The following is a 24,383-nucleotide window of genomic DNA, read 5'->3' on the forward strand; positions in this document are numbered from 1 at the left end:
AGAAATATTCATGTCGATCCCCCGAGGAAGTAACCAAATATATTTCTGAAGAAAAAAAAATAGAAATATAGAATTTGTGCTGTAAAATTTAATTTAATTTTTTTAAATGTATTATGCGTATTCAAATGACTATAACAAATGTTATCAATTTATATACGGATGCTTAAAATATATATAAATATTTAATTGCTTTAAAGCATTTATAAATTATCCGCTATTTTATACATCAGTATCGCCTTGATTATATTGTCCAATATATCTAATAAATAATAATCCATATTACATAACACATCGAAACGGTCGCGAGAAATAATCACCACCACTATCTCGATGAATCCCACTGCTGCAACCGGTCATCGAATGATGTTACATAAGACTGAACTGAGTAGAAAGAACAATATAATATTATGTTAATGAAAATAATAATAATAATAATACACGGGAAAAATAAACAGGAAAAACATCTGTTAAGTACACGGGAAATAGTGTAGTCCTCAGAAGGTCGGTCGAGATAACTTATAATAATATTATAACGGTGTATATTATATACGATTGGCAGTGGTCGCGAGCGCACATACACGAATACACATTATATTATGTGTGAATCGGACAAAACCTAGTCGAGAATTCCATTCGTCGCAAACACTTCGCCGCCGCCGCCGCTGCTGACGTTCAATTATATACTATTATTATTATTATTATTATTATTATTATTATTATTGTGATTGTTATAATACGGTTTGATGGTAGTATCGCGTACAATATCGTTCTGCGTTTCTCACGGGCGATTAACCGAATTTCGTATACATACGTATAATATAATAATATGTAAGTACACACACACACACACACACACACACACACACACACACACACACACATACGCATACTGACGAGAAGATCGTAACGTTTTACGACACACAATAATATGTTATTATCATTACGAATAAGATAGTGCATTTATTGCAGTGCAGGATAGGCGTATTACGACGGTTACAGATAATCGCGATTTGGAGCAAACCGTACACGAAAAACCGGTTGCATCATTCGCAACTGATATCGAATTGTATGTGCATATAGGCGACCGGTTTGTGCGTGGTGTTCGATCGCGGAAAAAAAATGTGCATCTCCGTACGGCGTATGCATAGAAAATGATATATCTACTATCGCGCGCAGATGATAATATGATACGAACGTGTTATACATGACTTTTACAATGCTGTGTGATGATCGCAGACGCGAAATGGAAAAAATAAATAAATAAATAAATACAAAAACCGCGATCGCCCGGCTGCGAATCGCTGATTTTCCGTGCAAGGCGTACCGCCCACCAAATATAATATAATTCTCCACTTGTGTTTACTTATTACCGGCAGTAATTTACAGGCAGACACAATGTGTATATTATATTACGTTATACTGTTGCGTTCAATGCTCATCGGCCGACGAGCCGTAATATATTACCATAATACATACGCATAACGTATTATGGTAAATATAATGCATAGCGTCTGTGAGCGTGCTGCTCGCGCACCGTGCGAATTACCGTGGGCGGCCCACGACGGGACCCGCCGTTTGCCCACACAGAAAACGTTTAACGATGCAATATATTACATCTCCCTTTGATGTCGAGACGTATGGATGGTATAATACATGTATCTGTGCTGTAGACACTATATTGCTGTAACAGTAAACATATATATATATATATATATATTCATAATACAGTGGTGATATGATGGTAATAGTGCAGTATATACCTGTAGCGGTGGTATACGGTTCTCACAGTCGAAACCTTTGAGAGGACGGACAACACACGTCTATTATACATATATATATATATTATATATAGGTATATAAATGACATGCAGCATATTTTATTTCTGTCTTTCTTTCATTTTATCGATCTGTGTAATTTTTTTTTCCTCGTTTTTTGTTCGAAGAAGATGTTGGACGTTTATACGCGCGCGCGCGCGCGCACACACACACACACACACACACACATACGCACATACGCACGCACGCACGCACGTGAAAAACGTTTCGTACATATCGTCACGTATGACGGCGGACCGACCGACCGACCGACCAGCTTGCTGGGGAGGAACGTATAGAGGAGAAGCAGAGAGCGCATAACTGTAGATCGTCGACGGTAGGTCGATACGCCGCCGTGGATCGCCGCGACGCGTCGGATCATCACACACACGTCAGCGGTAATGACGATATTCGGCCCAAGACAATAATATTCTATTATAATAATAATATGTTATTTGTATTATACGCGTCACCTAGGTGCATTACATGCATATTGTATGTAGCATGCTTATATAGAATATATATTTCTGCGGTTCTTGTAGAGGAAATCAACATAAAAATAGGGCATCCCAGACTTATAAAAAAATTACTTTATGGATACAAAGCCACCCGTACCCTCCAAGCATAAACCATCAAACAATGCCTACAACAGGCAAGCAATAATTCAAGTAACAACTATCTTTACTTAAAAGTGACTAAAAATAAATATTTCTGGAAAAGGAAATATATTCATATTAATATTATATAAATTATACATTTAAACCGACTATATTATTTATACACACTTCGAATTGCAAATAAATTGTAATCCAAAAGTCACGGTTATTTTGCGCAGTGTAATAATAAAAATGAGTTGTATAATTTATAGCATTCAATGTAAACATCTCATCATTCGATACAATTTTGCAGAAAAAATAACAAAAACAATATGTATATCAACAAAACAATTTCGTAAAACACGAGGCGATACTAAAACAGGTGCTGTCAAAATATTAAATTTAAAAATTCAGAAGATCTCATCAACGTCGCCTTGGCGTATTATTGATGACGGACGACAACGACACACGGGACATCGTGGAAACGAGCGTCACGTCGCCGCCAGTACGGGAAGTGAATCGTTTTTCGCGAAGATTACGAATAGTTACGCGTATTGGTCCGATAATGTTTCACATCGTACGATCACATCCGACGACCGGAACTATGGAACTCGCAGGACAAACATATTATACTTTGTGCGTCCACGGCGTTTGCCTTAATTAATCGGCCAAATCGATGACAGGGATCGACTCCGATCGCTCACTACGACGACGGATACGGTTGTGCGCCGCGCCGCCGTGCACGACGGCGTGTGTCGTGTGCGTTTACTAGGTATTTGATACCTGCCCGGCGACGATGATCAGAGACGGCGAGTTTATTCAGCTAATGCGACGGCGGTGACGATCGTCTGCCCGACATCATCACTGAATCGCCACCGCCAACGTATATACAGTAATACGACGACGACATGTTATAGTGAGACGTCTAGTTTGGAACAGCTGTACGATAAAATCATCGACGTCGTCGACATTGTCCGCCGTAGAGCGTGTACAATAGGACGTTGTGCGCGCGCGCCGCCGACGCTGTCACGACCGCGCCGGAGCACGACGCGCCCGCCGACACGGCCGCTGCGAGCCTCCTTCGCAGACGTCGAAAATATACATTATAATAATAATAATAATAATAATAGTAATAATAATAATAATAGTAATAAAATTATAATAATAAAATATAATAATAACGTAATAATGACCCATATTTTGTGCGACGTCTTGTCCGCCGCTATCCGTGTTTTCCGGTTGCGATCGCGCGATTTTATACACCGAGCGTTCGCTGTACACGCTACGAAAACGAGTCGCGGCGGACGAACCGTATTTTATGACTTACTCAAATACACGGATAGTCGATATGATCACAATAATATACAATATGTATCATTTTCGTTTAGATAGATATTTTAGATGCACACCGTGTCAATTCATAGGCACAATTAGCCAAAAACAATTTAGGATGAATCGAATCCCGGATAATATAAATTTAAATATACAATGTGCGTAGCCCCTTACACCAACTATACTTATCACTAAACAAATACAAATTTATATTCAGGTAAATTATGTGATTTACATTCAATATCTATTTTATGTTCATTTAACGAATTTTAATTAAACATTAGTTGTTTACCAACCAAGTGATGTCATATTATGAAACACATTTTAGGTATATGTATTATAAACTTAACTTCAAATATTATTCTTTTCTAAAATGTATCAATTACCACTCTAAACCTAAAAATTTAAAATATAAAACCATTTTAAATTGGATAAATCATTTCGGTTAATATGTACATTAAGCATTACATGGCGACAAACATAATCGGTCTAGCGTGAAATTAATAAAGATAGTGGAGATTATAACGATGATACAAGACAAGTTAAGTATAAATATATATTATTATATTAACAATAATCACTGAAGTGGGCAGTTACCATAGAAAATTGATATCATAATTTATTGTGTTGTCATAAATTAATAATTTCTATAGTAAATGTTTTTGTTGATCCGACGACAAGCTGCATTCGTTGCACATGCACTGCATAAGCGCGGTTAGACAAATTATTACCTATAAATGCTGATGACGAGTCATAATATAATTAGGACTATTTAACTTTGGAAATCCTTAAGTTTTAAAAATTAATTTCGATTAATTGAATAGGCGACCGTGAAAATAGTTCTTTTTTTTTGGCACACAATTCAACTTTTTCTAGTGACACACACCATTATAAATTGTAGTCAAATGCACAGCGCGTCTACATATTAATACATAGTTTTTTTCTTTTAATATTATTATAGGTATACTTATGCAGTACACGACGTGTGCGTTGCAGAAGTTTGATACTATGTACGTTTTGTTTTTTTTTTTTTTTTACACTTACGGCGGCAGCTACTCATTGTGTTCATCGCGCGCCAATTTTCCTTTTGTTGCTTGATAATAACGTAAAAAGAAGCATTTCTTATTTATTTTTCGTGCACCCGTTTTTGTTTCTCTTCTCGGAACGAATCAAACACGTTCTAGTGCGCCAGAGAAATCTCCCTTCTACAATGGAATGCCATTTTGATTAGATTGTGGAAAAACGAAATATTTCCGGTCAGAAAACACATTATTATTATTATTATTATCATTATTAATGGCAACTATTGTATTGTTTTCGAAAATGTATGATTTTATAATTTATAATTTTTTTTTTTGTAATTGATGTCGAATCTATAGGGTATAATATTGTGCTAACCCATAAATAGAAAATATAAATATTTGTGAATATCGACGTTCAACGTCAAAATACTGTCACTTGTGAGTGAATTAACTGGTCGACAGCTAACAGTTTGTTATTAATTACTATTATAACTATTAACTATTCCACAGTTATTATTAGAAGTAATCCTAATAAAACGCATTTCCCACGGACGCCGCAAGGGCGGACACGGCAAAACTGTCATAAAATAATTATCGTCGTTGTTGCAAACATAATGATACAATATTAAAATAGAATATCTTATAAAAACGAAATTTTACTAAATACCACCAAATGTGCAAGCCGGATGTCCGCTACAACAGTATAATCTATTATCATAAATTTATGAGTGTCGTTACTCGTCTGTGCTTTTAAAAGATAGGAACAAAATTTCGACGAAAACCACCAACGGTTCTCAACAATTTGTACATTCAATAAACGTAGACTGGAGATCGATGTCACACGTATTGAGTGGATATATTCAGAATATAATATGCGTTTAAAAATTAATTTCACGAATTCCAGTTCACACCGAGTCTTTCGTAAACATACAACTTGAAACGGATAAACACGTCTTAAAAGATTTAAAAATTCGCGAACCAAGTGTATTAAAAATACAGAGAAAAAATAATTAATACGCAGAAAACCTACTTAACAATACAGTGCTTATTTATATCTACAGAATTGCGACTATATAGATGACCAATATCGTCGAAACGTTTCGATGAAATCCAACAATTGTACAATATTTGGACGCATCAATAACGATATGGAAACGTACACACATAATCATGTAAAAATACTTTTGTCATGACACAACAACGTCGTCTACACCGTGAAAAAATAACGAAATACGTTATTTCCCTGAACATAATTCGCGCCCGTCTCCTCGACCGGAGCGAGATCATCTCATTATTATTATAATTTATTATATTGTTGAAGCGATCGTGAAAATATAATATATAATGCACGAATGTCTCTGTTTGCAACAATGGCATCTTCCTGGAATGTATAATTTTAGGAAAGCGGCCCGGGCAGCTATGATCGTAAGTAAAATAAGAAAAAAACGTAAAGAAAACACATTTTATTATACAAAAAAGTCAACACAATAACGTCAATAACAATAATAAAACGGCGGCGGGTGCGCACGAAAACACACCACGCAAAAACAGAAGATAACCACGATTTATTTAATTACATTTTCATTATTACTTAAAATATAATATATATATAATCCGGAACACAATATACGTGTCGAAGACAGTTTTTATATATATATATATTTTTTTTTTTTAGTCCGTCCATTATTATTTGCGCGCGACAAAAAGAGCAACGGATTGTTTCACGTTTTTAATTATTATTACTACTTTTTTTTTTCAATTATTACGTTATACTTCCGACACAGAAACACATAATTTGATTAACAATCGTCTTATGCAGCGGGTCCGTATTAACACTGCACATGAATATAATAATGTAGGTCAGGAATAGCTGTACAGCACACCACCGCCGCCGACGACTCCCGAATCTCGTCCGTTTCCGCCGACTAGCGACGGTCGCATGGTATCCACTATCCACCAATGGTATATTTATAGTGGGCCGAGTAGAACACGACCAGATCGCCGCCGTTCGCGAGAAGCGCGCGTCTCATTAAAATCGAAATATAATATCATATAGGTATATGCGTGAAATAAAAAACATAATATTCGGAATAAAATAATTCGATGAAAAACTGGTTTCACGTACACATGTACGATAATAATATTATAAAATACACTGATGCAGACGTGGCGTGCGCCTCCGGCGCAAACACGCCGTTACGCGATATAAATATATTACTTTATAACATAATATTATACTGCGTTCTTTTTATAAATCTTTAATAGTATAAATAATATATATATATAGTATATATTGACGCGCACTCCCGAAGTAGCGTTAAGTTATAATATTATATGTATAATGGTTCGGTAAGCGAATAAAAAATCCGCGAGGAAAAACAATATAATACGCTCGCATTGTGTAAAACGAGTTTCCGTGGCTGCAGATACATAGAGTTCATTTTGTGATCAAAAACTCATCAAGTGCTTAATACCTATTATAAGTGCATCATCCTGTACGTTCATAAGATATAATAAACAATTTTAAATATTAAAAAATACAAACTGTAATATAATATACGCGTTGTGAACAGTTTTTTTTTAGTTTTAGTTTTTCTATAACATAAACATGAATCACGTTGTACAAATATTTGTCTGGACTTCCGAGTAGTTTGTTGTATTATTATATTAAACAGAGAATCTGAGTTGTTAAAAAATGAAAACATCAAGTTACAGAATGAAAATTTCCGAGAAAGAAGACCAAGATAGGTATAATTATTCGATGCTCGTGTTGACAAAATAACTCTCGAAAGAAAGAACAAAATTAAAGCAGAAATGGGTATAAAACAAATTTTGTAAAAAAAAAATACATTCGTTAAATATACGTCGACTGTCCATTATAACATGTATAAATTCGCCAAGACGAGCGATTACCTACGGTACCGTAACATTATAATTCAGTATAATAATACGTCATGTACTCATAATCCAAAAATACAAAATTCTAATCAATCTCGCAGGATTGCCTGGAATCCAGTGGACCACAAACGACTGTAATATATATTATAATATCTCAAATAGAACTAAAAACGTGTTCAGTTTTACTGATATACTAAACATTAAACCGTAAACTATTACAAATTATACACTACTATCTAATATCTACTATAGGTACATATATTTATACATACTATATTACACACGAATTTGTGTAAACTGTAAAATTTAGTTTGAATTAATTTAAATGTTTTTTATCATCGTTTTACCGCGCTCTTAGACACATCCCCTTCCCCACATAACGCATGTATTATCTGCCACTGTTTTTAAATGAATATATGATGAATATATAATAAATGTCACTCGAACACGCCGTTGTTTTTTGCTAACATAGTATTGTACTCTTGAATGAAGTTTGATTTTAAAAAAATCAATAAAAAATTATATGTATAATAATCATAAAAAAATATCACGGAGAAGGTAAAATATAATAAAGCCAATTATTTATTATATTAAATATAATTATTAATATTTAAGAGGACGTTTTATAATCTTGAATCACTCTTATCGGAAAATCTCAATAGGTTTTATAAATAACCAATAGGACATATCATCAAAAGTGCTTAACAATCGAATATTATTACAGATATCGTTAAATTTATAGTTTTTTTTTATGATTCTAAAATTTTACATAATTTTATTGCATTGGTTTTAACAGTTATCAACAATAAATAATGTAAATCTATATAAAAAAAATGCAAATAAACATATGTATGTGTGTGTACCTCATACTTTACTTATACATTTCGCACATAAACATATTTCCAGTATGCAATTATTGAAATTAAACATAAATTGCTACAGCAGAATAGGTATAATGAATATTTTTTTTTCTGTACGTAGTTTTGCTAAAATACCCAAGAAATGAAATTCGGTTTTTAACCATTTTTTCACCATATACATTCCACGACCCACGTATCCACATAATTTATATTGTATAATACATATTATTATGCGATAATAATAATAATAATAATGATATAAAAAATATAATATAACGAAGATGCCGTCGATGAAATTGAATACTGTGGTTTTTTAAAAATTCCTTAACACGAAATAACAAAAATAAAAAATCATTAAAAACATCTCTTTGATTATACGGCAATTGCAACTGAGGTATTAAACGTTTATAGTAGTCATATGCTATTTATTTCGCATTATTACAATTTTTTTTCTTCACGTATTGTTAACGGTAAAACGTTGTACCGAATGTTTGTACCCACTCACACAATCACATCCAGACTATTATTACTAATTTAGGCCTCATAAGTTAATTTACTGTTTTTGCTATACAGGAAAACAAGCTGAGTGAAGCAAAAATTTCTTTCATAACAAAAGTTATAAAAATATAAAGTCTTATAATAGTGCATATTTTTATATTTTGTGTATAATATAAGTAAATATTTTGAAGTTATTAGAACGTATTACTAAATCAAAATTTCATTTCATTTCATTAGATTTTTTTTGATTAATTTCGATTTTATTGTATTACTGAATGAGTTTTATAAGTTTAACTATAGTACCATAGAAACAATATAAGCAATTAAAATCATAGGAAATAAAATAAAACTTTTAAAAATAAAGATTTTTCTTATTATTTTAAAATTCAATTTTGAATATTATACTGCGTATATCTCAAGTATATGGTTTTAGATTTTTAGTTTATACAAATGCATTTTTTTAGAGATTATTGTTCCACAATTTGCCAATTTTCAGTACACAAGCGCATTGTGCAAACTCTGATTAAAACTGCGTATTATACAGTCGTTCGGCGACAGTCAAATTATATGGATAACACTGTAGTAATATAATTGCAGTTCCTTGTGGACCGAACTATTTAACATATAATACGTTTCATGTGTAGACAATAATATCATACTTGTTGTTTGATTGGTGTTTTGGTGTTCATACGTATTAATATCGAATCACATAGGTACTAAAACGGGCCGCTGAGCACGATAAAGCATTCTCGTTATATTATTGTGCAAAATCCCCGTTATACGCATATTATATAAATATTTATTTATTTATGTGTGTACGAAATATATGTCACGTGGTTCGACCGCAACAATTACCTTACGATATAGAGTTATGCACCGATGCACGGTCAAAGAGCGTAAGCAACAGAGACGGCGAACACGTGTTAATCGACCGTTTCTCCGGACGACGACACGTATATATAATATCATAATAAGTATGGTATGTACAACCTATACCCGCGTGTCTGTATACCACGAATACTTATGTTATTATTATTATTATTATTATGTGTTTGCTAATACGACGAAGTGAGGGAAATATATTATAAGTCGATTCGCACGAGTTACAAAACAGCTACCGATGACAGCACGGTGACCAAGTATAAATATATATATATAACGCTAAACTGGTGTTTTTCGCATAGTACGCGACAGGATACGTGACGAAAACAAGATCATAACAATTAGCAATGATCGCAGAAAGCGATTTTCTAGAGCCAAAACACTCACTACTGCAATAAATCATATACTACTGTACATCGACTAAATAATCATACATCATATCATTCTTTAACCCGCTAAAAATAATAAGCAGCAACTATATCTAATGTAATCAGGGGTATCTTCAAGGGAAGAGTAAGGCGAAAAGCTAAGTTAATCCCCAAACATTTTTTTTTTTTTTTTTTACAAAATTTATCTGTAATTACACTATTTCTGAAGTCATACATTAATACTATACATATAGTAGAATTATAAGTATATGAATTATCTATTTTAATTAATAACTATAATACAAATGGTTTAATTTTAATAAATGTATATTATATTTTTTTATCTTAATACATGGTTAAAATTCTCTGCTCGCAAACAAATTTTGTCAACTTCACGTTTTAGATCTTCATCTAACTAGCGTATTTAAAAATAAATATATATTTTCTAATAAGCAATTTAAAATTATAAGCAAAAATCGACTTTAAACCTTTAATTATTATCCCCTCTTCCCAAAACTGAGCTTAAGGTTATCCCCGGTTGTAGTAACCCCATAAACACTTCTACAACCGTTATAAAGGATACAACATTATTGTGTTATTATTATTTTTACTTTGGTATACCTAATATATTTGATGCGTGATGTGTATAAACATAGCGAACAACATAATATTTTAACGATAGTATTGGCTGCAGAGGTTTTAATATTCATAAGATTTGTAAAATACGCCATTCTGACATTTTTCCGTTCTCTTCTGAAATCCACATTTTATTTATTTTTATATTATTATAATCCATATATTGCACAGGTATAATACATACACCTGCAGCACAGTAAATATGAAAATTTATAATAAACGCTCTAACTAGGACTGCCTACAGAAAACGAAGTGTATTATTACAATATATTATTCTAATCACATATTATAATATATAGATTTAGACATAATATATATATAATACAACTAACACAAGGCATAAGGTTGCACTCGTGTTTAAGTTTTTCGTGCAGCACCAATTTGCGTTCGAGAATTGTTTTCTATCCACCCGCATACGCGGCGTGATACTATTATTATTTAACCGGAATAGATTTTTAATATACCGACATGTGTGGGCCGCTGACCGTAACGATGATACCTATTTATAATACACTCCGGTACTGCCCATTTTACAGTTTTTTTACAAAACATTTTTTTTCCTTATTGTTTCAGACAAGACCAGCGTGAGTGTGTTGTATATGTGCGTCATGATACTGACTGTAGCATCAGCCACGTCTTTGCAAGACTGCGAAGCTGACATGACGGGATTCGAGCTGGTTACCGGGTACGTGTTCACGGCGCCCGATGACTTGCTGGACAGCATACCCGGTACGCTGATGTTGACCGATTGTCTGGAGGCTTGCCACGTTAACGACACATGTGAATCGGTCAACTACGAGACCGGTCTGTGTGTGATGTTCTCGTCAAACGCTGACGCATATCCAGGTAAGATAATAAATGCTTTATATTTTTGAAAAAAATTTTTAAAATAATATATAACTCCCAATAAATATTATATTATGTCAAACTTTGGACATTTTTTTACTATTCCTTAAAACTTTTTGTGACATGTATTTATAAATTTTTGTTTCATTTTTACCGAAAATAATTACATAGATACTTAGCATCTTAAACCATTAATATTTTAACACTTTACCAAGATTTTAAATAGAAAAAACTTTAGTTTAATTTTCATAATAAACATAACAAAATTAGCTCCAACATTAAAAATTAAATAACAGATCGTTGTCGTCAAAAAAAACACCCGAAAAAAATTCTCACGATTACAAAAATTAATTTTTTCTGCTAGAGTGATACAGTATTATAATATATAATGAGCATACGAGTTTATGCAGAGAACACACACGAAAAGTTTTATAACTACGAGCATCCCGTAATAAGAAAATCGGCCTGTATAATATTATATTATTATATTAAGTTTATAATAATGATAATAATATAAAGTGTGCATATAGACGATAATTACACACATAATAACAACTACACCATACACATGACGCATATACATATATAATATAAAGGAATACGCGCAAAAATTGCCCGGTGCGTGTCTGGGATGATATCTTGTGAGGCAGCACGACTAAGGGTAAGGGGAGAGGAGAAAAATATAAGGTGCGCGGGCGTGGATATCGTGGGAGTGTTGACGCTGCTTCTATCCGGTTATAGGTCGGTAGCAAGAACGTGCGCTACATATTTATAAATATATACATTGTACATAATGAATGGATAGTGGCGTGTCGTCGTGATGCGCTAAAATCATCTTAACCCCATGAGCTTTAGATACAAAATATTATACGAGTATATGCATATTGCATAATATACTATAATACGTACTACATTTCATCAGTGGAGGTAGACTTCTATCGGTTTCAACAACCAATTCAAAAATTGCTCTTACTAAACGCGCGTCTCTTTAAAAACCAGAAAACTGTATACATATATAATATGAATATACGATTATAACCCAGTATTGGATCATATATTCGATTAAATTACATGGCTTTAGGCAATATACAACATTTATTTATACTATTTTCGTATTATCCAGTCAGTAAACGGTTCTTCGACGCAAACTCTCAGCGATGACGGGGCACGATAAGACGTTCACCAATCGTGATTGAAATAAACTAAATTAACGTTACGAGTGGTACAATTTTTCCGACATTAAACTTCATAAATATGACTCAATTTTTTTACTACATTAAAATTAATGAATATTTTTCCTGCGGGAAAACGAAGTCCGTTTATTTCACAAAATTCATGACACTACGAACAGTTTAATTATTGTCACGTTTGCAGATCAGATGGATTTAAATTTTATCCAACGACTATATTACATGAAAACGCAGTAACTAAAACCTCCCAGAGTAGTGTATCACAGGATTTTCAAAATGTTGTATAACAAAAATTGTTTCAAAATTATACGAATTAAGCTTGTCCCACTTTCAAATAAAGAAATAAACAATCTCCACAATTTTTGTCACACTGAAATTGGTAGACAGTATGCAATAAATAAAATATTTATAATAATATTTTTAAACATTCAGAATATTGCAATATAATAATAGTAAAAATACATTAAGCGCGTTGTGTTTAGATATACTCATATTTAAAATGTGATAATTAGGCGATGAAAAATGTAAACAGATGAAATTTTTAGCAAGTTTGGTGATGATAAATACGCTACCAAAGAGTAACTGCAATGGTGGGCAGAGTGGTATTCGACTTTATGCATCTTAGTGGAACAGGCGATTTATGACGTTCGCTGTCAAGGGTTTTTTTCGCTTTTTTGATAATATTTTGTTATTTTTGTAGGATGTCGACGACCGCGCGATGCGCGAAAAACGGGATAACGCGATAATCGGCCGACGGTCATGTTCGGACACGGTTTAAACCGAAACGATTATTATTATTATTATTATTACTATCACGATATTTTGTTGTTATTATTATTATTATTATAGATATATATAAGAATATTTATACACGCCTCAGTGTATTCAAGCGCGGATTTTCTTTATCAATTGTACGTGTCCTTAGCCCAATCATTGATTATTACCTAAACGCCGCAGCGGTGTACCTAAGGCGCAGCCGATTATCAGCGCGATAATCGGTGCTTCCCCACCCATCTTAAAGACAACAAAAACTATACGAACGATTCAATTATTTTTCATTGATAAACATGGGTGGTGATATCGTGTGCAGAAGCATCTCATAATCATATTTTGGTACAAAAAATTAATAAAAATTATTTTAAGTTCTATATACTTTCCAATGTACAATTAGATTTCAAATTTAACTATAACTTTAGATTAAGTTAAATATTTTTACACGTACAGAATATTATCATAATTTGTTTTATTATAAATCACACAAAAAATATCATAATCATAACTTATTAATGATATCGAAAATGTAGATCTGGGACAGTGATGTACCTGAATAGCCTATCTAAAACGCCGCGCGATCATAACTTTTTTTCATAATTAAAATTAATTTATAACAAAACAAACACCATAATAAATTACAATACACCGTAAAAGCAATGCTACCCTGTATTATTATTAAAATTAATATAATATTTAATATATAATGAAATTATACTACATAAAATATAAATCTAAGCCATTTATATGTTTGTTTTGTTTTTCGTGGAGTTTTCTCGGCTAATCCACTCATCACGTTTATTCAATACACCGTTCTTCATAAATATATTAAGTAGTATATACATAATATCGTAATGATGGGTGGTACCTCGCGGGACTTTCCAAACAATTGATATTTTACATTAAAATACGCGTCACGTTTATGAGCCCAGGAGATTCGCGTTCAGATACACACGGTGAAAAGCTATACTCAGTATCCATATTATTATATTTAATGCGCACGATTTTTTTATTTACATTTTTACATTTTTTTTTTTGCAGGAGCGTTAAGCAAGTCACAGTTCCCGGTATTTACGATATATGCACAAAAAACGTGTTTGGGCGTAAAACCATGTGAGCGAGCCTGGTGTTTTGACCGAGTGCAAGGCTACAAACTCAAAGGGTTTGGCAAGAAGAAGCAAACCGCAACATCCAGGCAAGACTGCTTAGAGTTGTGTTTGGGAGAGAGAGAATTCTCTTGTCGGTAAGAACAATTCAAAATAATACATTATCTTAAAAACAAGCACTGTGACTTGACTTTGGTATTATAACAATTTATTAACAAAAAAAAAACCTTTTAAGATTTAAGCACATTGAATATTTTAAAAACATTCTTTTAATTTCAAATAAATCTAATATGATTTTTAATCAGAACAAAAAAATCTTAACATTTTTAAATATTGTTTTTTTTTTCAACATAGTAATAAGAAATAAAAACTAACAAAAAAACCAAAATCAATCAAACATTTGATATAAAAAAATATTTTCTAATCAAGCTTTTACGGAACGTTGAATTTGAAGTAAATTTATAATTAAAAACTAATGGCACTGCCTGCAATAAAACTATAGTACTTTATCATTTCGCTTTATTGTCATACGAAAAACACAATTTTATATTGATCAATCTTTTAAAAGTCAGTTAACAGTTTACTCAATTAGCTAAATCAACTACGGACAGAATAGCATTGTCTTCAGCAATCACGATCAACAAACAATGATCACTTAAAACAACACTTAAAGCGCATTACGTGCAAATATTTCTTTAACGGTATTCAAATCAATGAAAAAGAGGTAAACATATTATAGATCTTACACTTATATCATGGGCCAACAAATATCGTTTTTCTTTTCACGCGTACACCTGCACACACATTCAACAATAGTTTTGAATCAAGTCGTTTTGCACGTAAAAATATAAAAGTGATAGGATTAGTCACGTGTTATAAATTTAAAAAAATATTTACATTATTATTTTAACGGTCCTATAATAACAATTCCGTAAATGTATGCGAAATAAAAAACAAACAACTTGTATATAAGTAAATTTTACACGACAAGCTAATAACATTATCATAACTAATATAATAACTATTATAATAACTGTATATTATTATATACTCTATACACAGTGTAACCATAATATAACAATCCGTTCACTCACACAAGTATATATATATATACCTACGACGTTTATAGAAAAAGCAATAATTGACATTCCATCAGATCAATATAATATGCGTAAGTGTATCGTGTGTACCACTACCTACCACCTACTACTCCCTAATCGTGTCACATTAACCCTATCGATTTCCACCGCGCACGATTTAATTTAATTATTATTATCGCTGTACTGAATTTGCAATCCGATGGGAACAAAAATAAAAATAAAAATCTAACGAATACGTGTAAAACGGGAATAATGTCTATTGGAAACATTCCAATACACCTATGTGATAACTATAGGTACGACAACAGTGACTATAATACATGTATATGATACTCACATAGTCACATACATATTGTTATACGAACATATATTCCTATGTGTGAATAAAAAAATAAACGTGTCTCCGACTGAATAGCGTATGAAAATGAAGACGGATTATTATTATTATTATTATTATTATTATTATTGTAGTTGATGTCGCGTACATATTTTATAAATTTACGAATTACCTGTAGCGTGTGGTATTCTCATATTATGATCATGACATATATGCACCTACTTATCCGAATCGGATCATATAGGGAGTGAAAAAACCTTCCCATCTTGCAGCCTTTCGTGCGGATAAATTAAAACGTGTCATTGACTCGCCGGGACGTCTGCATGACAAATCCAATAGAAAATTCAAATAAATAATATCACATAGCATCGTTTTATATTATTATAATACGTTTCTGCGTATTCGATTCGTATTCACATATTATACTATATTACACGCGAGTTGCGTCATATGTGTGATGGTGTTTCGCTTCAACCGATTTACTGCCGTTGTGTCGGATGTATAATATTATTATATTAATGAGTTTATCGACCAACAAAACACCGCGATTGCCGGCGAAATGCAAAACGACGGATTTGCACGGAACCGAGGTTTGTGTCGACGGGTCCTCTCGGGGCGACACGATGACCGTTGCCGGAAACCGGTTAGTCGTCATCTGCGTGGTCGTCCGAGCTTGTTCACCTACTGCTGCTGCCTCTGCTGCCCTACTGGCGCACATTTTAATATTGTACGATAATATTTAGTATTATATTATTATAATTTCTTATGACATTTTAAGTGTTTTGCAAAAATTCGATTTTACTGGAAGCCGGAATTTTTGGAATGTCTTCTTCCTTTGTTATTATATACAGCTCACGTGCATAATGATATGCACATAAGTTAAACACGAATGTCCAAGACGGTTTAAATTCGATTCACCGGAATGTTCGTCGTTTACGTTTTGAAATCGCTATCGTTCGATCACAGCAACCGTATATATATATATATATATATATATATATAAACCTAGTAGATAGTAGGCCTACGTCACGCGTGTAGGAGTACGACTCGTCTGTAAATTAACGACAACACGAATTTTCAACGGTAATTCGTTGTTACGATCACTCCTTTGCTGTCGAGGTGTCGGAATACTTCAATAAATGGCAAACTGTTCAATGATATTTTTATAGCAGTTCCGCATAACAAAAACTTATAAAGAGTTATTATTTAACCGTTACATCCATCCGACGACGTTATTATGTGGAAGTCAATTACTTGTGTATACATGCTATGTGATTCACCACTAAAGATGTTAATAATTTATTTATTATTACCTACCTACTCTTTTTTTTAAACTATTACTCAGAAATATTGTAGACATTTATAATGTTCTTAATCAATGTTCTAAGATTTCGTGAACCATTCATTAGTATTCATCGTTTTCCAGACTAATTAGGCAGCTGTCACGAAAAATAATTTCCATCCTTTTTGTATTTAAAATGCAGAATTATAAATGTAAATAAACTGAGACTAGTCCGATCTACGCAACTATAGATAATCAAATTTTTTAAAACAAATCCACAATTTAATAGTTTATATTATACCTAACTACTAACGATATGTGCAACTCATCTCAAAGTCACCCAAGTCAACTGGTTTATGGATAGCAAATGCCATTCGAATAATTCAATACGCCTGCAATTATATTTACGGAATCAATCATGCCGAATAATAAAATATATATTTGAAATATTCATTATATAATAATAAGTGTATAAATATATTAAAACGTATTATTATATATCGCAAAGTCATCACATAAACACACATCGTTATTATATAGTATACGAATGATAATCATACGCCACTACATTTTAATATAGGCAAACTCCTTGTATGGCAGCCGCCCAAGTAGTTGCAAAAAAAAAAAAAAAATGGACTATTGCCAACGTCAGATAACGAACCGTCGACATACACACGCTGCAGTGGATTGCGATGGCTCAATAAAATATATTTATGACACATATTAAAATGTTATAGAAAAAAAACGACCAATTGCTAAACGAAACGTCTGTCCGCTTATGGGATAATTTGAAACGTGGTATAGGTATATATGCAGCGTTAATGTCATATCTATAATATTCGGTAGGTATACACCTTAATCAACGCGAAATTTTTAACGTATACTTCAATAGAACCGACAGGCGCAGTGTATACGATTTTCTTGTTTACACAATAGTATTTTCCACTATCCCCTATCCGATTTGATACTTATCGTTGATCATAGGCGCACATTGGGTGTGAATTTAGGAGGTGCTGGAATAATTAATGATATACAGATCTGTAGAGGGCTTTGTCCCTATACCCCTCTATACCATGATAAACTGCGTTGCAATAGTTTTAAATTTTTATTATTAGTATTAAAAAATAAAAATAAATATTTAAAAGTATTTATATTATAAATTTATAAATAATAATAATATGTAATCACTAGAGCTCAGAAGTTTTAGGAATTGCTTATTGTTCTGTATGCTGTCAATTTATAGCAGACCAAATTAAATATCTAAACTATAGAATAAAGGATTAAAAATGCATATTTGCATATTTTGTCAATTTTACATGAAAAAGTGCAAATTTCATATTTTCCAAGAAATTTGATTTTTTCTTTCATAAACTGTATATTTCAAATAATATTGATTATAAAACTCAAAATTTTAAACGAAGGCATTTACGTAACGTAATTTCAAAAATACTGAAAAAATATTTTTAATTATATTTTTAGCTCAATAAGATATCAAAAAGACAACTAGTTATAAATTATTTTTTCAGTTTTAAACATTTTTCATGTATATTATTATTTTATCAATTTATTAAAAACATCTGATGTAATTTTTTTTTTTTTTTTGGAATTCAGAGTATTATTTTGCATATTTAACACATTTTAATACACATTTTGAAATTTTTCGTGCATATTTTACCCTTTTTAGCCCCTATAACTTTTTTGCCCTAGTAATCACTTATTAATGTTAAACAAGATTTAATTTTCTATTTGATAATGTAAATTTTTGCAATATGATTTCTCCATCTATTTTGTTGGCAAGATCTCTTTCAATGCTAAGAGTAGATAGCTTATTACCGACATTTAAAATGTAAATAGCAACGAATCAAATCGTGTGTATGATTGTTAATAATATTTGTCATTCCACAATAAATTCAGCGTAACCCGCAGTTTAAATATTAGTAAAATTCGCGTAATAACCAAATTTACAAATAGAACATAATTTTGTAGTCAACTGTGAACCGTAAAATAAAAAAATAAAGTAATATAAGAATTTAAAATAATATGATTTTCTATTATATGATTGCTGTTTTTTTATTTAACGTTTAGACGAAAACTGAAACTGTGAAACGTGCATTTATACGATACATTTTTAATCGCGAATTTATGAACTACATAATGTCTATTTGTAATGAAAAAAAAATTCAACCTAATGAATCAAAATATTTTTAAATAATTGGTGAAATACTAAAATAGATTTTACAGGAAACTAGGGGTGCTGATTTGAAACCTGAGGATACTAAGCACCCCCTAATGTTCACCTATGTCGTTGATTAATGTATTATATTATATAATAGATTATTTTTAATATTGATTCAAAAACGGACATGAGAATTTTTGAAATCTGAAACAAAAATTTCGTATAGTTTCCAAAGTCCGACCGGTAATTTATGTTCACTACAACGTAGATAAACGTAGTCCACGCTTCAATGAAAAAACTTAAGAATTTTTATTTTTTAATTTGATAATTCTAATCATGTATAATACAAATGATGAGATTGAGATTTTTTTTAATTAACTCACTATTATTACTTTGTGTCCTGAGTAAACTGTATGTAAAAAATATTATTTTTTAGTATCTATTAAAAGAAAATCATAATAACGAACTGTATCAATTTTCTAAACCAATATAGTAAGTTCAATATTATCTAGGTATTAATTCAGTAACATAACTTCAGATCTGTTCCAAATTGTAACCATCCGTTAAGTGAAAATTAAAGTTTGTCTTACTTATAACTTGCCAATCACTTTGGAAGAAAGTCAATTACATAAATTGGCAAAAATACCCTATCCACCATACATACATACATACATACATACATATATATACAATAGACGCATACGAAGACGATACCGATCCAAATTAATATTTATACATCATTATATTTGCTTTAATATTAAGTCGCCCATGTTTTATTATGTGCAATAGATCAGCAAACTACAACAACGGTACGGCGGAATGCGACATGTCTGACATGGACAGGCTGACAGTGGCCGGTCAGGGGGCATTCGAACCAGCCGCCGGCATTGACTACTTGGAAAACAACTGCGTGGACGAGCCGGTCAAGCTGTGCGAGTTCAAAAAGTTCCCGGGCCGCATACTTAAGACCGTGGATTCCGTGTACCAGGACGTGGGTTCCTTGGACGACTGTCGGGAGCTGTGCCTCAACTCGCCGTACAGGTGTCATTCGTACGATTACGGCGATACCGGCGAACTCGTGTGCCGGCTCAGTCATCATTCTAGAGCCACATTAGCCGACATACAGGTGACGATCGACGAACATTATCAATGTTATATTTATATAACGTATTTTTTTTTAATCCGTCATATTATGTACTTCGTAGCGCGAATAATTGCAATCGGAAACCACTGGCCATACGATTATCAATAGAATTTAAAAATATTAACGCCCGAATAGGCGTAATCCCGATAATTGCGTAGGACGTTTTTTAGACAGCAGCCATAAAAACCACTACTATCGAATTTGTAAATAATAATAATAATAAAATGTACACAAAATATGATGTTGTTGTACAGTATCTTGATGTACGAGCTAATATAAACTAACGATATACGTTCTGGTATCGAATTTATCATATTTATCAATAAATGTTCGATTTTCCGGGGCAAAATACATAGGACGACTACCTAGACGTCAAGTCTATTTTTCACAGAAATATTATTCTTACACCCGTGTAAAATGTAGGTACTCTATGAAAATGAAAAATAAGATTCGATTGTTGAGTGAACTTCAATAATAAGAAAACACATAAATATATATTATTTTTTTTTATTATTATTATTTTTGTGCGTGTTAATATGTGCCGTATCCTTTTCCAAATACGTTTAGTTGTTGTAACCCACATTCGAGTAGTGCCAAAAACGGAATCCTTCCACACACTAACACATCGTACACACAATAATACTAATAAAAATTGTAATAATAACAAACTAACGCCACGGTACGTTATCCCCGGGATGTCGGTGTTGTGAGGACCTTCTATACATGTCGACCCAGTTTTCGGTTGATTAGAATCGGTGTGCCGATGAAAATTATGACACGAACATTTATTTTTGATATTACTATTTTCCGAAGAGAATTCTAAGATATTATACTTTTCTAAAGATGTCCGTCGCTAAGTACCCAGCCGACTGATGATGAATCACAGTATTTTCATTTTTCAACGATTTCTCTATATTATATTAACCTTGAACGTTGTATATGGATTTATGGGCAGTGGAAATAAGTACTTTCATTCAAAACGGATTTAGCACATAACATCTGAATTATAAAAAAGTCACAGCCAACTAACTCCAATTTCGCGGTTTTTGATAGAACATTCTAATATTTTGATTAGTTATGATGTGTCCAGACAGCTAATGGTTTCCGGAAAAAAGAAGACCCAGTTTATGAATGCGACAATAATATTTGTCAGATTACGTTAATTTTAATATTCAAAACATAATAATATTTAACTTTACAAACATAATGATACGTATTAACTTCCCGTCATTTTAAACGCAATTGTTTTCACTTTAATTTTTTTTTCATACACTACAACCACACAAAATAGTAATTTAATAAAACAACACACATTTCACGTTAAAAATATTTAAGTAGATTGTTTGAAATTCTACATTAACAATGATAAGTTTAACAGTACTTTTTGAATCGTTTAAATATTTTAAAAAAACTGTCCCGCATGCAGGTCAACAACATATACATAACATATCATATACACGTCATTCTAAATCTACGGGTGCAAAGAATACTAATTTATTCGTAATCTAATACAATGTAATTTAAAATGTTTCAGGACCCCTACTTAGAAGTTCCAGAAGCTTCAACTTATGAGCTAAACTCTTGTTACAACATAAGCATCGAGTGTCGTTCGGGTGACATGGTCGCTAGAATAAAAACTAGCAAATTATTCAATGGAAAAATTTATGCGAAAGGAAATCCAAATTCTTGTGTTCAAGATGTACGCGGAAGTTTGGACTTTGAACTTGAAATGGCTTATGATGACGTAGAGTGTAACGTAAAACAACAAGGTTTAGGTAGATACATGAACGACGTCATTATCCAACACCATGACACCATAATCACTAGTTCCGATCTTGGTGTGGCCATTACATGTCAATACGACTTAACTAACAAAACAGTTTCAAACGAAGTAGATCTGGGTATACAGGGTGATTTGAAACCAGCCATGACAGAAGAAGTTATTGTGGACTCCCCGAATGTCGCCATGAAGATTACGGATCGACAAGGGGCTGACGTTAAGCCTACAGCCGAAGTGGGAGATCCGCTAGCACTACGATTCGAAATATTGGACCCAAACAGCCCGTACGAAATATTTGTTAGAGAATTAGTAGCTATGGACGGTGTGGACTCCAGTGAAATCGTACTGATTGATGCTGATGGATGTCCAACCGACCACTTTATCATGGGCCCTCTTTACAAATCGTCCGACTCAGGAAGTGGGAAGGTAAGACTTTCAATCCACATCCGTTAAATAATAAATATTTAAATATATAGTATACATGTCATCATAGTAGGGGATTCTACAACGAGCATGTCAAATCGAGTTTACGAAATAATAGCACCATTGATTCTATTTTTAATTTTTTTCAGATACTCTTATCATATTTTGATGCGTTCAAATTCCCGTCATCCGAGGTGGTTCAATTTAGAGCTCTGGTTACACCTTGCATGCCAACCTGCGAACCTGTCCAGTGTGACCAAGAAGACGCTTCGGGAGAACTCAGGTCCGTACACTCGTTTGGCAAAAGAAGGCGACGAAGATCCACCAAAAATACTTCAGATGCCAGAGACGACATGCTACTCGTGCAGAGCATTCAAATCACCGACAAATTCGGCTTCGGCGCGCAACAGGCATCGCCGGAAATGAATCCTTCGGACACGACAGCTTTTAGCATAAAGCATCACGACTACAACATCGATAGTTTATGCGTTAATTTGTTCGGCGTTATAATATCGTGCCTAGTGTTTCTGGCAGTTCAAGTTGCCGTGCTAATAGCGTGGGCGTATGTTTGGAACAAAAAAAGACACGTTGACAAATACCATCAACAAGATGGGTTGTCTGTGAGTATGAGCATACCAGTAGGACGAACAGACAGCATGTGCAAGCTGTACGATACGGGGTATGCAAAACGATATTAAGTGATCGACTTTTAATGATCCATATGAGATAGTTTGCCATGACAGATTTTTTAACCTAAATTAGCTAAGATACAAATTATGAATTTGTTAATCATATTGATAAACAATCTTTTTAAAGTGACATCGCGCTCAAATAGCCTTAACGGTCAGAATAAATAAAAAAATTGTAGTATTTATAAGACCGTTAACTTATAAATAGGCTAAGCAGTCCGATTTTAAGTTTAAACTTTTTTATCTGATTATAATTATAATCAAAAAAAAAAAAATGTTATAATTAATTTTTTGATCACTTGTAACAAATAATAAATTAAAAGTCTTATACTCATAGTAGTAACGACTCAATTTATATGTAATGATACATATAAATTATAAATATCATAACGATTATCCCATGCTTTTTTTAAGAAATTAAAATAAAAATATTTTTTTTAGACCTAACAAAAATTTAGTCTTAATAAAAACTAGGTTTTAAACTAGTTAATAAATTCAAATTATCTCAATATTTTAATTAGATACCAAATGATAAATATAATTTATTGAATAATTTCTAGCAAAATTTTTCTTTCTAATTATTTACTTGAAGAATTATAAAAAAATACTCTACAGCCGTTTATCATGATAGT

At 32.4% G+C, this 24,383-nt stretch overlaps 2 protein-coding genes across 3 annotated transcripts in view; one reads left to right on the forward strand and one right to left on the reverse strand.

The window, feature by feature from the left end:
• The window catches only part of LOC112600538, a 35,301-nt gene extending 11,318 nt beyond the window's left edge, over positions 1 to 23,983 (forward strand). The window contains exons 2-6 of the mRNA XM_025347793.1: positions 11,481 to 11,753; positions 14,756 to 14,957; positions 20,505 to 20,841; positions 22,394 to 23,065; positions 23,212 to 23,983. Coding sequence (XP_025203578.1) covers positions 11,481 to 11,753; positions 14,756 to 14,957; positions 20,505 to 20,841; positions 22,394 to 23,065; positions 23,212 to 23,760 — 2,033 coding nt within the window. The 3' untranslated portion in view covers positions 23,761 to 23,983. The remainder of the gene's footprint in view (positions 1 to 11,480; positions 11,754 to 14,755; positions 14,958 to 20,504; positions 20,842 to 22,393; positions 23,066 to 23,211) is intronic.
• The window catches only part of LOC112600546 (autophagy-related protein 16-1), a 159,106-nt gene that overhangs the window by 123,027 nt on the left and 11,696 nt on the right, over positions 1 to 24,383 (reverse strand). The gene's annotated exons all lie outside the window — the stretch shown is intronic.

Source organism: Melanaphis sacchari, unplaced genomic scaffold, assembly GCF_002803265.2.
Source record: "Melanaphis sacchari strain LSU unplaced genomic scaffold, SCAv2.0 Contig0_pilon_pilon, whole genome shotgun sequence".
Classification (NCBI taxonomy): Eukaryota; Metazoa; Arthropoda; class Insecta; order Hemiptera; family Aphididae; genus Melanaphis; species Melanaphis sacchari.